The sequence below is a fragment of the Vicia villosa genome, unplaced genomic scaffold, assembly GCF_029867415.1.
Source record: "Vicia villosa cultivar HV-30 ecotype Madison, WI unplaced genomic scaffold, Vvil1.0 ctg.002782F_1_1, whole genome shotgun sequence".
In the NCBI taxonomy this organism is placed as follows: domain Eukaryota; kingdom Viridiplantae; phylum Streptophyta; class Magnoliopsida; order Fabales; family Fabaceae; genus Vicia; species Vicia villosa.
This window is the reverse complement of record NW_026706030.1, coordinates 1,926-18,054: the sequence shown is the minus strand read 5'-3', so window position 1 is coordinate 18,054 and position 16,129 is coordinate 1,926. Positions and strand designations below refer to the sequence as shown.

General features: G+C 35.1%; 1 protein-coding gene across 1 annotated transcript; it reads left to right on the top strand.

The window, feature by feature from the left end:
• Positions 1–384: 384 nt before the first annotated feature.
• On the top strand, positions 385–1,096 carry LOC131639795 (uncharacterized). Its single transcript, XM_058910252.1, has one exon. The coding sequence runs from the start codon at positions 424–426 to the stop codon at positions 958–960; it is 537 nt and encodes a 178-aa protein (XP_058766235.1). The 5' UTR covers positions 385–423; the 3' UTR covers positions 961–1,096.
• The last annotated feature ends 15,033 nt before the right edge of the window (positions 1,097–16,129 follow it).

Genomic DNA, 16,129 nt, shown 5'->3' with positions numbered 1-16,129 from the left:
AAACACATTTGTTAGAATGGAATCAACAATCTCTGTAGAAGCAATGAATTTGGAATTGCTTTCATAAAAAAATATTAATAAATTATCAAATTATATTGAAACATTTTTTACAATTCTTAAATTTTTAATTATTTCTCATGATTATATTTTTTCATAAAATTTAATTTAATTTATTTATTAATTTTTATATTAATATTAATTAAAATCACATCATTCAAATTTAATAAATTAAAATAATAAGTAAGATAAAGTTGTGACACTCAATATAAATTTAATTTTGTAAAGCTACGTCATTCAAATTAAAATTGAATGATGCACCCGTACACACCCCACCTTCATATTTTTTTTATTTTTATATAAAACACATATCCAATATCTTAAACATACTAATACCATTCACATTTTGTGGTTACGAACGAGCTTATGGCCAATGCAATAAATCTCTCAAACATCATCACTCTCAAGCCATTCAAAGAAGATGACATTGATGATGTATTATTATGGTTAAGTGATGATAGAGTCGTTGAAAATACTCGATTAGAGATATGTAATTCAAGAGAAGAAGCTTTGAATTTCATAGAAAACAAATGGATTTACCCATCATACCAATCAATATGTCTTAATGGCCACTCCATTGGAATTTTTTGGGTTCTTCCTTATAATGATGAGAAGCATAAAGCATGTTTGGGTTATGCTATTGGGTTCAACTATTGGGGTCAAGGTATAGTCACAAAAGGGTTGAAGATTCTTTTGTCAAAAGTGTTTCAGGAGTTTCATGGGTTGGTAAGGTTGGAGGCTTATACTGTTGTGGAGAATAAGGCTTCTCAAAGGGTGTTGGAAAAAGTTGGGTTCCATAGAGAAGGATTGCTTAGAAAGTTTTTTTACCATAAAGGTAATGTTGAGGATTTATATATTTTTAGTTTTTTGTCTACTGATGAAATTTCTGATGCTGTTGCTTGATTAGTTATTGTTGGTAAGAATAGGCTATTACTTGTTGTGTTATTGTCACAACAGGAAAATTGACTTTTCGTGACACTCATAATCCGTCACTAAAAGTCAAATATCTGTAGGTAGAAATATAAAAAACTTTTAGTGACACCTCCTTTTGGCGTCTACTTTAAGGGGGTGTGGTGTGATGCTAAACTGATTGTCACTATAACTTTTAGTGACAGACAATATAAAATGTTTGTCACTATATCTTATACTAGTTTAATATGTAGCAAAAGTTATACCTACGACTTTGTGGGTGTCACTAAAGCTTATATAAATATAATTTTAATATTTTTAAATTTTATTTTTAAAATACAATAAATTCTAAATTTTATTTTTTAATATTATTATTATTATTAAAATAAAATTATTCACTAAAAATACTTTACAGTACATTCTCAACTATGACAAAACTAAATAACTTAATCTAAACATTTATGCAAATTTTTATTAAATTCAAACATTAAGATTCATTTCATATAATGTAAATTAGAACTACTTAAAAAAAATTATATACTAATTTTACAATCGAGCTTTTCATGTTCTTATTTTTTAGATTCTTACAATCTGGACTTAGCAATTTCTATCATAGTCTCACCAAGCAAGTCACCATAACCAACAATTCTTGAAGCATGTCTCCAAAGCTCACTCAAAAATAATAATCCTTGTTGAAACATAATGGACACCTAAATGTTGAGGCACGAGACTCTTGGCACTGTGAAATATCTGAGGTCAAGGCTCCCTCTTGAAGTCTGAGGCCAAGGCTCCCTTTTGAAGTCAACTACTCCCCTCAAAATCGCCAAAGCAACCTCTTGTTCAGTCTCTGAAATCAAAAACCAATCCAAAAATCTTAGCACACACAAATAACCAGTTAACTAGTAAGTATGATTATATATGATTATCAGCACTCATAATTTATTGCAATTTCCATCAACTCGTCGCTAAAACCACTTGAAAATTAATATCACCATCTAACTAAATTGTGCGTCCATTCCATATAAGAACAACCCTTTGAGAAAGCCTGAAATATTCTTGGTGGATTATACAAAAAAGCAATAGCAAGCCTTTCTGGATAATGGTTTTGCAAAATGTGAATAATATCATAAGCAGTTTTAATAGCAATGTTTGTGCTAAATGAAAATCCCGTGAAGTCTATCAACCATAACATTTGTTCTTGACCATCAGAAAGATTAAGTACAGCATTTTCCAACAGATAGACTAAATGCTTGATATGATTTTCTGCTGATGTTGTATTCTGACAGAAGGAAACAAATTGAACAGAGTAAGTTAATCTGTTATGTACAGAGAAGCCTTCGTAATTAACTACATATATAGCCTTAATAACAATGAATGTACATCTTAGTTCAAACCTGCATCCCTGGTCTCATAATAAGTACTCTCATAATAAGTACTGTCCTCCCAAGTCTATCATGAAAGTTAGCTCAAGATACTTTCCCCGTCTCGCCCTCATGTGCTACTGCAGCCTGAATTTAGAAAACCATTTAGTCAGATGATGACTTCATTAAGCCCTAGCAGGCTACGTAGATATTAAACTCATGCAGAAACACGCCAACCTAAATGTATTCATTAAAACATACTCCATTATGCATCAAATTGAACTAAAGCACCAACCTGGATAATGATCTTAGCACACTCATATTATCCATCAAATTGAACTAAAGCACCAACCTGGATAATGATCCTGGCACACTCATTGCAACGAAACATAGTCACATACAACCACTGCATTAATCAAAAAAAGAAAATAGGAAATTTCTTTTAGATGCTAACTGGTATAAGCAGTACATGCTATATGTGTGCTAATGGCATAGCCCAGGTTAAAGTTGCAAATGCAACGTGCTAAATAAAGTATCACTGAAAAAACTATCATTTGAAAGAGGTGCTTAGGGAGAAAAACACAACTTTCGTAATCAATATATCTAAAAATATACAACAACTATCCGTACGTAAATTAGTCTACATTTAAAAAGAAAAGATTGAGGAAAACCTCTACAATGGCAACAAGAGAAGCAGCAATCATTGTGAAAATATCACCGGCGTTAAAAGAAGGGGTTCCCCATTGCAACTAATTCGGGAGACTTATCCTGCACAGATGTACAAAAACCTAATTAAAATGGTTACTAGCTATTGTAAGAGGTGCAAAACTATTAAGGACTGACCAACGAGCTGCAGTGATCAACCTAGACCGGTCAGTGCAGCAACTGAATTGAGTCAATTGTGGTTTTTATTATATGCACTAGCCGCGGTAAAAATTTCAGCAAATAGCCATGAAATTCCAATTGTAGCTATGATTGCAACGTGGTCGACGCCTTTTGATCCCATCTTTTGTGGAATGTACTGCAAGGAGATTCGATTACGGAAAGTTTCGTTAAATGATCAATTTAAAATGTTGAGCTATTTCAAAATAACAAAAGCAAATATCAAAGAATAACACGGTATATCCACAATTACAAATGGAATACCCACCAATGATATTAGGAACATACAGGTAGACAGATGATTTATTGGATCTTGGTGCAGGTTTTTTGGCCATTGAAGCTTCTTCTTATACTCTAAAGCTTTCCTATAAAGAATATGGAATTTCCAATCAAATGCTTACCTGCACAAATAATTTCCAGTAAAAAATCCAAGCTACACAGTCCCATCATATTTCATGCATATGTAAGAAAACCGATAACAAAAACACTCATCAACAGAGCATGTCAATAAGTGCTAAATTTATCAGCTATATTTGATAATTAAAAATACGATGCAAAAAGGTCATTGTAACATGGAATCTTTAAATTATCTAATGCTATGTCATCAATAGTACCTCTATGGCGCTCAATGGATATTTATCATTACCACAATAAGAGTACAATCAGAAGAGCCACTAACAAGAAGATACGGTGCATGATCACTCCAAGCAACTACTTGAACCTGTAAGATGAATAAGGAAATGTATCATTGGCTCAAATATTTAGAATAGTAATTAAAAAAAATACAAATCTTGCCTTGTCTAAGTTATGTTCCAGGGTAGTAGCACATGTTCCAGTGGCTATGTCCCAAATCTTTACTAGTATATTTAAAATAGTATAATTCACTAGAAGTAGTTTTGTTTGAAATATATTCTCTCGACGTGTATTGAATGAGCTTAATCATCATGTGAGTCATTAGAATTACAGTCTACACTTTAGACATATAAATGACATGATAAGCTCATAATATATGTAAGTTAAACATTAGATTATTATGAAAAAAACAACCCATACAAAATGGAACAAAACAAAGGTGTAAGCAAATGTAAATATGTATTAATGTATTAATATATTCTATTCATTTTATACCCATTTTATACCAGCTCTAACACATACTGACAATTATTTTCACTCTGAATGCATTTAAGGAAATGTCAATCCTCATCGCCTCAGTTGAATTTTCTTTGGCCACAAATCCCGCAAACACATGATGGACAAATTCAGTCACCATCAGGGACATCCTATAAAGGAAAAACGAAGTCCAATTATTGGTGCGGAAGAATTAAACTGAAGTAAATATGAGAATAATAAATATACCATGTACTAGAATGAAAATGGTTAACCTACCTCCACACCAAGACACGTCGCCATGACAGAAGCACATGTTCTATCAGTCAACTTGCTTCAATGTGAAATTTAAAAAAGAAAGCCTAAAAGCTAATAAAATCAATATATATCCCTGTTATTGAATACACATACCAAAATTACCGAACAAAATCCCGAAATTCAATTCAAACTCGTTCAAAATTACAACTAACGGTCAAAAGGAGCACACTCTAGGAACTTCATGATGAACAATGTTCAACTAGTTGAATTTGACGAAAATAATCGAAGGTAAAACCCTAGTTTTCTGTCTTTGATAAACGAATATCCCTGTAAGATAAAAGCAATCGAAGATTAAGAACATTTCGAAATAATTCATGAAACGAAATGATAACTGTATAAAATCAGTGACGACGAATTGCAACAAAATTCAGTGACGAGAACAAGATTAGAAGTGAAAGTACTATGTGTTGAAATGAGAGAAATCAGAGAAAAATTGAAAATAGGTAAGGATGATTGAATTACCAAAGAGAAAGAAGATGAAAATTGGTTGGTTTGTTGACGCTTTGGGAAGATCGCAGACGAATTTTCGATGTTAGGGTTTGAAATTTGGGGAAAATAAAATGGTTTCGAAACGGTGAAAATGGATGTTCTGTGTTTTGATTAAAAGATTAGATAGATCAATATATGTGGATGAGGGGGGTCTTAAACTTAGTTTGCAAAAATTTAAGTGTTAATTTTTTAATTAGTATGTAATTAGTAAAGTTAATTTTGACAGTGAAAAAAAAAGTTAAGTTTTGTGTTTTTTTAGTGAAAATAATAATTTTATAATTTTTATTAAAATGTTATTTGTTCAAAATATAAAAAGTGTTAGAAAAAATTTATGGAAAAAGATATAGCTGTAGGTAAAAGTTATACAAGTGTAGGTAAATGTAACATCTAGTGACAAAAATCTAGACGTCACTAAATATGAGTGTCACAATAGGTCCTTTTTCTTGTAGTGTGTATTGTACTTTATGTTACTACGGTTTCCATTTAAGGCAAGTTCCACGGTCTACTTTGAAATGGTACTGAAAATTGCTTTGATATGCTAACAAGGATTGGCATTGTTTATTTAGGCTATGTTTGGGAGTTTGAAGAGCAGGAGAGAGGAAGGTTTTCGAAAACGAATTTTTAAAAAAATATAGAAAAATATTTGATATTTTTTGAAAAATAATTTTGTATAGAATGATAAAAGAGTGTATATCATTACTAAATTTTTAATTTTTCGAATACTATAACAACATAAAAGATATTTTGAAAATTTATGTAAGCTCTCTAAAACCCTCCAAAGCCCTCCTTCAATGCAAATTTTGAGTTCCCCAAATTAGAGAGTTTTTGGTGTTATAAATAAAACCAAAACCTCTAAAACCCTCCCAACCAAAATCATTCAATTTTTTTCATCCAATCTTTCTATTTTTTCAAAGCCTTCTCCTCTCTTCCCTTCTAAACTCCCAAACATAACCTTAAAGAAATTAACACTTTCATTCACCCTTATAGCAGAAATTGTTGGAACATACGAATCAAATTAAGGTTTCTTTAATGGAGAAAATGATGAATTGAAGAAGATGAAGATTAGAGAATTGAGAGAGAGAGAGAGAGAGAGAGAGAGAGTAATTGAGGGTGAGATGATAAATTGGCATTAACAACAAATAGGAGTAGTGAGCTCCTTATATAGTACACATTACAAAATGATTGGATTGAATTAAAACACCCAAAACAAAAATAGAAAAAACAGTTAAGCTTCAGTGTAACCGGTTACGGCAAACAGCGTAACCGGTTACGCAACTGCAACACCTCCAGTAACTCTATTTCACGGGTTCGTAACCGGTTACGAAAACCAGTGTAATCGGTTACGCCAACTGAATTGGTAAAAACAGCAGTTTCAACAGAAATGGTCAGTCATACAATAATAATAATAATAATAAAACAAAATGAGTTTTTTGACAATTTTGACAAGTGTCATGCTCACATGTTTTACAAACTTTCTAAAAAAGAAAATATTTTATTTTAAAAAGAATTACCTTTTTATTAATTATTTACATTAAGCTTTTTATTTTATTTATTAATTGAAGGATATAGAGGGATTCTTGATACACGATAAAACAAATTATCTTTTTATATGAAAGGATATGGAGAAGACAAAAAAAATCTACTATAATAAAAAAAAACTTGGTTTTCCCCATACACTCTTTCACATGCATTTGGCCGATTTTTACTCGTTGCATCACTTCCAACGCTTCTTATCATTATCACTCTGCATCAAAAGTCAGAAGTTGTAAAGGCTCAACATGTTTTCAATGTGTGGTGGTCGTTTTCTTTACCTCCCCGTTTCAATTGGGAGGACGGCACGCTAAACCCTTCACGCGAAATTTGGAAGGGGAATGCGCCCGTGGTGGGATGAATTTTGTTTCAGTTCTTCCTACGATATCACACGAACTTTCTTATTGGTCCTACGAGTAGGAAAGGGAAAAAAAGATCTCAACTAAACCCTAGGAGTTTGCTAAGTGTGGGGATTTCACCTAGACTAGAAATTCTGGAGTCCGGGGGGTCGGTTATACATAGGGAAGTGTTTAAACACCCTACATATCTGTAGTACTCTACAGGAACCTTCTCTGTGTCATTGTGATTGTGTTTATTGCTAAAGATTGGGAAAGTTTCTCCTTTGTGTTAGGAGAGAGAATTGAATTGATTAAAGAAAGACAGACAGATAGACAGACTGACTATTTTTGGTATTTTATTAGCTCGCTGAGATTCCTTGTGAACCTCATGCCTACATATCCCTAGTGAAAGTCAGAGCTTAATGTAGTTCGGGGAACTAACTAGGGAAATTACTTATTTTTGGTGCCTTGCTTAAAGCTCAAGGTTGAAGCTTGGAATTAAATCTCTGTTTACAGTAAAGAGACATGAAATCATCTTTACAGAGAGGTATTAGTACTATTCTACCACAAACATTTAAAGGAGTGACAGAATAACTGAATTCATTTCATTCAAGAGGGGGACCTTACTTGTGTATGTGCAAGTATACCAGTCAAATGCCTCTTAAATGAAAGAAAGATGCTCATCCAAATTAGGGAAAGTTACCACATGTCTGGGTTTTACTGCCAGCTCATGCCTTTCAAAATCCTAAATGGGAGACTTGATTAAAATTGAAATTGAAATGGAAATGTTTGTTTGTTTGAATGTGGTAGAGTAGTAAAAATATCTCTCTATAGAGATAAGCTATGTCTATCTACTGTATAAAAGATTTGACTTTAGTTGGCTTGTATGAGGCCCAAGCTTGAGGCTTTTTGATTGATTAATTAATATTATTGACTCTGGGAGATGACTCCACTGGGGATTAACTACAGGGTATTTTTTGTGTTCTGTACAAAGCCCAGAATTGAGGCTGACTCTACTTAGGGAGACTCTATTTATGTGCCTTGTACAAAGCCCAAGGTTGTGGCTAACTGTTGAGGATAATTGAATGACTCTATTTTATGTGCCTTGTACAAAGCCCAAGGTTGTGGCTAACTCTAGCTAGGGAAAACATTATTTTCTGCCTTGTACAAAGCCCAATGTTGTGGCAGACTTTTAAATAAACTGAGTATGGATGACTCTATAGGGAAAAGATCCTAGGTGTTAGGAATCTTTGACACATGAAAGTATGGTTTATCTGCCTTGTACAAAGCCCAAGGTTGTGGCTACTGAATGATGAAGAACTCACTGGGGAGACTCTATTATCTGCCTTGTACAATGCCCAAGGTTGAGGCTGACTCTTGACAGGGGAGTTTTATTGTTTGGGTGCCTTGTATGAAGCCCAAGGTTGAGGCTAACTATTTTTGTTGGTTTTGACTCTATTGAGGAGATTTTATTTATTGAAAGACTGTTTTTCTTTGGAAGCTAACCCTTTCCAGGGATTTTGACTCAGCTGGTGAATTTGTCTGTTAAAAGACTGACTTTATCATGTTTTTTGGAGGCTGACCCTTTCCAGGGGTTTTGACTCTTTTGGGGAAATTATCTCCTAAGAGAAATGAATCTTTATTTATTTTGACATTTAATAATTGACTTTGGAGGCTAACCCTTTCCAGGGAATTTTATTAAAAATGAAAGAATGTGTGGAAGCTAACCCTTTCCAGGGATTTTATTGGAATGATGGATTGATTTTAATTGACTTTGGAGGCTAACCCTTTCCAGGGGTTTTTATTGAAATGATGGAATGTGTGGAAGCTAACCCTTTCCAGGGAATTTTATTGAAATGATTGGCAGAAAGATTATCTAGTGGAGACTTCTTGTTTAAAGCCCAAGATGAAGGTTGACACATGCTGAGGAGAAAATAAACATAGATCCTAGACTCTGCTAAGGAAGATTGATGATGATAAGGGTGACAGAGACTGTCCATGTCTCTCATTCCAAAATGTACTCAATGTAGAATTGAGACAAACTTGGCTTGTTTAAAGTCTGGTTTAAATTGGAAGAAACTCACCAGGGTAGGCTAAAAGGTGACTAAAGACCTGTTCCTATGTTTATAAGAAACCTGATGGGTCCTTGTATACAAGCTCAAGAGGAAGCTGGAAATGCTTTTAAGAAGCCTGTGGGTCCTTGTACAAAGCCCAAGAGGAGGCTAATCGAGGGTCCTTGTTATAGCACAAGAGAAAGCTATGTAGTTTTGAACTTATTTTGGCTCTAAGCAAATGGGTAAGAGGTTTCACCGGGAATAATTCCTCTTTGGGTGGATGTGTCCTATTATTTGGATTCTAAGGTTTTTACCAAGATGTTTCACCGGGAATAATTCATCTTGGGGGGTTTGAACTACAGATCTCTAATTAGGAAAGAGCCTTCACCGGGAAGACATTCTCAATCCTAGGCCATATTCCTATAATATATATATAGTTTAACTGTCCTAGGGTTTATACTCAAACGTAGTTCTAAACTAATATATGCACAATTTATATTTGACAGTAATTTAAATAAAGACTGTAAATTGAAAGCTTGTAAAGCCTAACCTGGAAGGAGTGGAGGCCATTGAAGAAGTATGTACAGAGCCTCAACAGTAATTTTTGTTGTTTTGTTGATAACAGTTGAATATATATATATGATAAACAGTTAATGGTTTTTGAAAACAGAAGAAGTGAAGATGGACAAAGGTCACATAGGTATCTGAAGAGTTTCACCGGGAATAATGCCCTTCAAATACCAGAAGAATGTTTTGAAAACAGAAAGAAGATTTTGAAAATACAGTTTTGAAAACAAGCTAAGAAGAGAAGGTTTTTGGGACTTACACTCTATTAGAGGCCCAGTACTTTTCAGTACTGGTGTAAAAGCAATTTGAAAATGATTTTGAATGATACAGGGTTTTGTTGTTTGAAAACCCTAATCATTTGATTTATTCGGAGATTGAAAACAGTTTTGAAAATTGACAAAAGTCAACTTAATTAAGGTAAAAATAAAGACTTTTAACTAATTAAGACCTAAACAATTAGGGTTTTATCATAAAATTATTTACAAAGTGATTAGGTTAAAATAAAGTGACAATATATATTTAAAGTATTTAAGAAAACACTTAAAAACATACTATTTTAAACCTAATTAAAATTCATGAAATAAATAATATTTTTATGATTTTTTTGACTATTCACAAAATAGATATATTAAATAATAGGTGTATGAAAAATGAAGTGAAAATGATTTAATTTGATAGGTGAATTAATTGTGTGAAGTTGTGAAGAAAATAGGTGTGACAAGTGATAAAAAATTAGGAATGTCTCCACCAAGGCTTGAACTCACGCCCTTTAGGTCACATACCCAAAACCAAACCACTGGGCCAGCGCGCGCATGGTGATAGTGATACACATCCAACACATTATATTTTCAGATAAACGTGTAAATCATGAAAAAAATAAAAGGAATAAAAAGTCTGGGGCGAGGGGGATTCGAACCCCAGACTTGAGGCATGAGGAGACTAAGAGCGCATGTGAGGCCACTAGGGCAAACGATGTATTCGTTTAAAACACGCTTTCAGTTAAATATAATTTAAACCCTCCCCTGAGAATTCAAAAATGGCGCCACCCACCATCTTCATCTTCAACCTCAAGCTCTTCAAATTTGAATTTCTGAACTTACTCGTTTCTCAACCAAACGTGATGATGTAAAGATGAATTTCACTCCAAATTTCCTCACGAATCTAAATATGCAACTAATATCTATTTATATTAACTACATCTAACTAATTTACCAGAAATCGTGAAGAACCCTAAATTTTAAAAATCAAATTAAATGACTATACTGAAAGATAAATGAATGATGATAGAGGGTTTTCAATCCTCTGATGATGCTGAACAAGATAGAATCGAGCTTTATCACAAAGAGTGCTTAAATTAAAGAGGTGAGGTTCAGAAACTTACCTCTGAAAATGGAGGTCGTGAGGATGATAGAGAGCACCTGGGCTTGAATGAATGATCTCAATAGCTTCCCTGAGACTCAATGATGCTAACTGAATGCTTATTGGAGCTTGAATCCTCCTGAATTGCTCTATGGACCTCCCTCGATTTCAGCTTCAAGTGAACATGGAGGTTGTTGAATTTGGAGTTACAGATGAGCTGCAGCCATCTGGTTAGCTTCACTATGACCTGAGGAGTGTGCCTGGATGATTGGCTTGGCTTGAAACCTCCTGAATTACTCTATGGACCTCCAACTGCAAGTGCTCCAAATGAGAGGTGGAGATGATGATTCTCCACGCCCAGCAGTGTTCCAGAGGTTTGGATCACCTCCAAATGCCTCCCTCAATGTGTTTGAATACTTATTTTCAAAGAGAGAGCTTTGGTTTGAAGAATCCGAGTCTTCTTGCCAAAGGACCTTTGAAAAAACTAAGTATGAAGAAAGAAAAGAGAAAGCAAGAATTCTGTTGCTTTGGTGTGTTTTTTGAATGAGAATGAGGCCTCTATTTATAGGCAATTGGTTCAGTACTGATTGAGAGAGTGAGCTTGCTTAGTGGGAGAGTTTTGGTTTCTTAGCCATGAAGAAATTCAAAGAATATCCCAAGTGCAATGATGAGAATTTTGATTCCATTTGATCAATCCCCTAGCCCTCGATTTTGCTTGATCTTAGGGGACAATTCTGAGCCAGAAATGAGCTCTAATTGGTTGGTGAGAAGATTCCTTGGGTGATTCATCAATTTGCCATAAATTCACAAATGTAATCATTACATAATCACATGTCCTTGTTTTTAGAATCTTCTTCAATCCTTATGGCATGGTGAAAATGAATGCATGGCATTGTTTCAGATATGTTATGGGTCGTGTAGCATCCATAGTTGAGGTCATGTGCACAAAATTTCAAAGTTCAAAAATGATGCATGACCTATAATTTTACTTCATGAGGCCAACTTTGACCAAGCATAACTCTTAGCTCAAAATGAATTTGGAGAAGGTTGAACACAATTTGGAAATCCCTAAACATCTACTTCAAATCATTAGTTTGGAGTTTCTTCAGAATCCTTTGGCAAATTTGTGAAAAATGAGGCCAAAGTTGGAAGAAAACTAGGTTAAAACACTTAGAAAAATTTCTAAGTGTTTATGACCTAAAACTCCAAAATTTCCAAAACTCTTAAATGATTGATCTTTTGAAAAAAGTTCCTTTGTAAGATGTTGTTTTATTTTGCAAGATCTACAACTTTCATGTTGGAAGTTTTTTGAGTTGTGTAGGTGAAATTTTGAGTTCTCACAGTGCCCTCAAAAACCCTAATTCCCGACTTTTTGCTCCTTGAAGAATTTCTTTGAATTTCTTTGGTCAAATGACTTTAATATCCATATATTGATGATATTGATCTTTGAAAGTCATTTTTTGACCAAAAACCTTAAAAGTCAATGATGATCCCACACAGTTGACTTTTCCTGACAAAGTGAATTTTTGGGCTTTTGTGTAGAAACAAGATCTTTTCCTCAAATGAATGATGTAAATGGATTATATTGAGGTAGTAGAGATTTTTGAATCATGTCTTGAGTTTTGGATCCATGCCCTGATTAAAAGTCAACTATCTTGGTGAATTAGGTCAAAAACCCTAATTGTCGACCAGAGGACAATGATGAGTGTAGACTTTGAATTGAGGTGTAATGTCCAGTGGATCTTGTCATAAGAGTTATTTGAAGATGATTAATGTCTTTGAATGGTTTCCTGGGGCTTTTTAGGGTTTCCCAAAGGTGATCCCTGATTTTAGTCCTTGATAGGCTCCAAACCCTAGTCTGTTGATCTGAGTAATCCTGTATTTAGATGACTGGGTGTCTTAATCAATCATAGGTGTAATAATGAGGCTTTTGAGTCTCATGATTGTGTTAGAGACTAATCCTCCTATTGATTGATCCTTTGCCTGAGTTTTCTTGTCTTTGAACACCCTCGATTGAATGTCAGGCTGTTCTGGGTACTTGCTTTGACTTGATGAAAAATCCTGAAGATATGTCATCTCAGGGGGGGTCAAAAATTAGGGTATGACAGATGCCCCTATTTAAGTTTCTTTTATCTGGAGGGAGAGAGATTGAGATCTCGATTTCTCCTGCGTAAAAGAGACTTAAATATCAAGGAATGCCCGAATTTTGGGCGCTCCTGAGATGATAAAATCCTTGCATGATTTGATCCCGTTGTCGCACTTGGCGGGGGATGAGGAGACAAACTCCTGCAGAAATACTTGATGTGGATTCTGGTGAATGGATGGCAATGTAGGATGCGCAATCCATCTTCTTTAACTAAGTGTTGATACTTAGAAAAAGGTAAACAACCTCCCCCTTGTTTCGGATGTCCATATCTCGAAACTGGTCTTAGTTGTGTTTGGACAATATCTCAGATAAAGAGAAAATTTCCAACGGTTTGTTTCCTCATCAAACTTCTTACCAGCACTTGGAGGTAAGATACCATTTGACGGTAAATAAAGAAACTTCAAAGGTTTGTTTCCTCATCAAACTTCTCATCAGCACTTGGAGATGAGATACCATTTGACGGTAAATAAAGAAACTTCAAAGGTTTGTTTCCTCATCAAACTTCTCATCAGCACTTGGAGATGAGATACCATTTGACGGTAAATAAAGAAACTTCAAAGGTTTGTTTCCTCATCAAACTTCTCATCAGCACTTGGAGATGAGATACCATTTGACGGTAATAAAGAAACTTCAAAGGTTTGTTTCCTCATCAAACTTCTCATCAGCACTTGGAGATGAGATACCATTTGATGGTAATAAAGAAACTTCAAAGGTTTGTTTCCTCATCAAACTTCTCATCAGCACTTGGAGATGAGATACCATTTGATGGTAATAAAGAAACTTCAAAGGTTTGTTTCCTCATCAAACTTCTCATCAGCACTTGGAGATGAGATACCATTTGACGGTAATAAAGAAACTTCAAAGGTTTGTTTCCTCATCAAACTTCTCATCAGCACTTGGAGATGAGATACCATTTGACGGTAATAAAGAAACTTCAAAGGTTTGTTTCCTCATCAAACTTCTCATCAGCACTTGGAGATGAGATACCATTTGATGGTAAATAAAGAAACTTCAAAGGTTTGTTTCCTCATCAAACTTCTCATCAGCACTTGGAGATGAGATACCATTTGACGGTAATAAAGAAACTTCACCATCTTCCCTTTTGACCTGGCATCTTTGAAAGATTGTCATATGGGCCCATGCTCTTTTGAGGGGCTAATGACTTTGTTTGAAGGCGGACGAGCTGTTTTCGGGGTGGAAACTGCCATTCGTCGACTGGTGCCTGGGGAATCAACAAACTGTTTTCCTAAGGGGAAAACTACCATTTATCGACTCTGTCGGGAACTAAACATCCCTGAAACAGACAAACTGTTTGAAGAAACTGCCATTTGTCGATCTCTTGAGTATTTAACAGACAAACTGTCTTTTCTTGGGAAAAGACTGCCATTTGCCAATTGCTAGGGGAACAAACTGTCTTCTGCCGGGGAAGACTGCCATTTGTTGACCCTGTCGTGATAGAAAGTGAGCAAACTGTCTTCTGCTGAAAGAGACTGCCATTTGCTGACTTTGTTGGGGAATCTGAACTATCTTCTGGACGAAGACCATCATTCACTGACTCCGCTGGGGAATCATTTGTCGATCTGCTGGGAGATTCTGAATTTTTCTTTAACAAGAAGTGGCACCTCTTGACCCTGCTGGGGAAATACCAAACCTGTAGGGAATTCCAAAATGTGAAGCAGACTATCTTATCTGAAGAAGACTGTTGAATGTTGCTTTGAAGGAGAATCTCGGCTGAGGAATTCCAAAAGTGAACAAACTATCTCCTTGAGGGAGACTACCATTTGTTGACTTGCTTGGGGAGATCCTTGTGTATGAACTGTTGCCTCGAAGGAAAAAGCTTCTCCGGAACTTGCAGGGGAAACTTGAGTTCATGCCTTAATGACTTAGGCATTCACATGATCAAAGCCTGATTCGACTATGCAATTATGATGTAATGTATGCATGAATATTATGACAATGATAGAATGTAAAGTGAATGTGAATAGAATTGTCGCAGATGTAAAATCCTATGATACGACTTGAATTCTTGTTGATCAGAAGATGTCCTCTTCTTGTAGTTCGAACTCTCTTGGGAATATCTGGTTATCAGTTGTCCGCTGTCCGAAGTAAGTAATATGAATTGAAGTGACGATCCGTCATCGGGAGATGTTCGCAAAGCGACCTCACGGGGAAATCTTGGTTCCCGGAGTCTCAACCGTTCTCGGAGCAACTATTTGCATTCTTCCTATTGTTTGTAAACCTTAGAAAGAAATTTCACCTTTATTTTTGCAAGTAAATTCATTTTATTTTTATGAAAACATTTGTTTCAAGAAAAATGACTGTTTAAACTTAAAATGCATTTCAAGAAACTGAATAAGACTAGATTGCAAAGGAAAAGCACAAGGCTCAAATTATTATATATGGAATGGTAATCAGCCAAATGCTTGATTCCATGGAGTATTTACAAAGTTGGAAATTGGTAATTTTCGGGAAAAGGGCTACGATGAAACGTGACGACCGTTATCTTTCCCTTCCACTCCGAGTTGCGTTGTATTCGTGCTTCGTAGAAGATGACCTACTGCTGATGAACACTCCGCTATGGATTTTGAATGATCAAGTTTGTCCTGAACACAGTTACTTGCCATATATCCCTAACTTTTGCGTAAACTACCCCTTTCGGGTTTTAAGTCTACCGGGATTGATTAATATATTTTTTATGTCTCTAATTTTTGCCTGAATCGCCCTTTCGGGTTTTCGATTCACCGAGACGCTCTTTTTTGCCTAAGTCGCTCTTTGCGAGTTTTCAACTTAGCGAGCTGTTCTTTTAATTATTTAGGCGAAGTATTTCTTGACTGCGTCGACGTTCACAGGACGGGTGAATTCTTCTCCATCCATAGTCGTGAGTATTAAGGCTCCTCCTGAGAAAGCTCTCTTGACCACGTAGGGGCCGTCATAATTGGGAGTCCATTTCCCTCTCGAATCTGTGAGAAAAGATTGAATCTTTTTGAGTACAAGGTCGCCTTCTTTGATTGT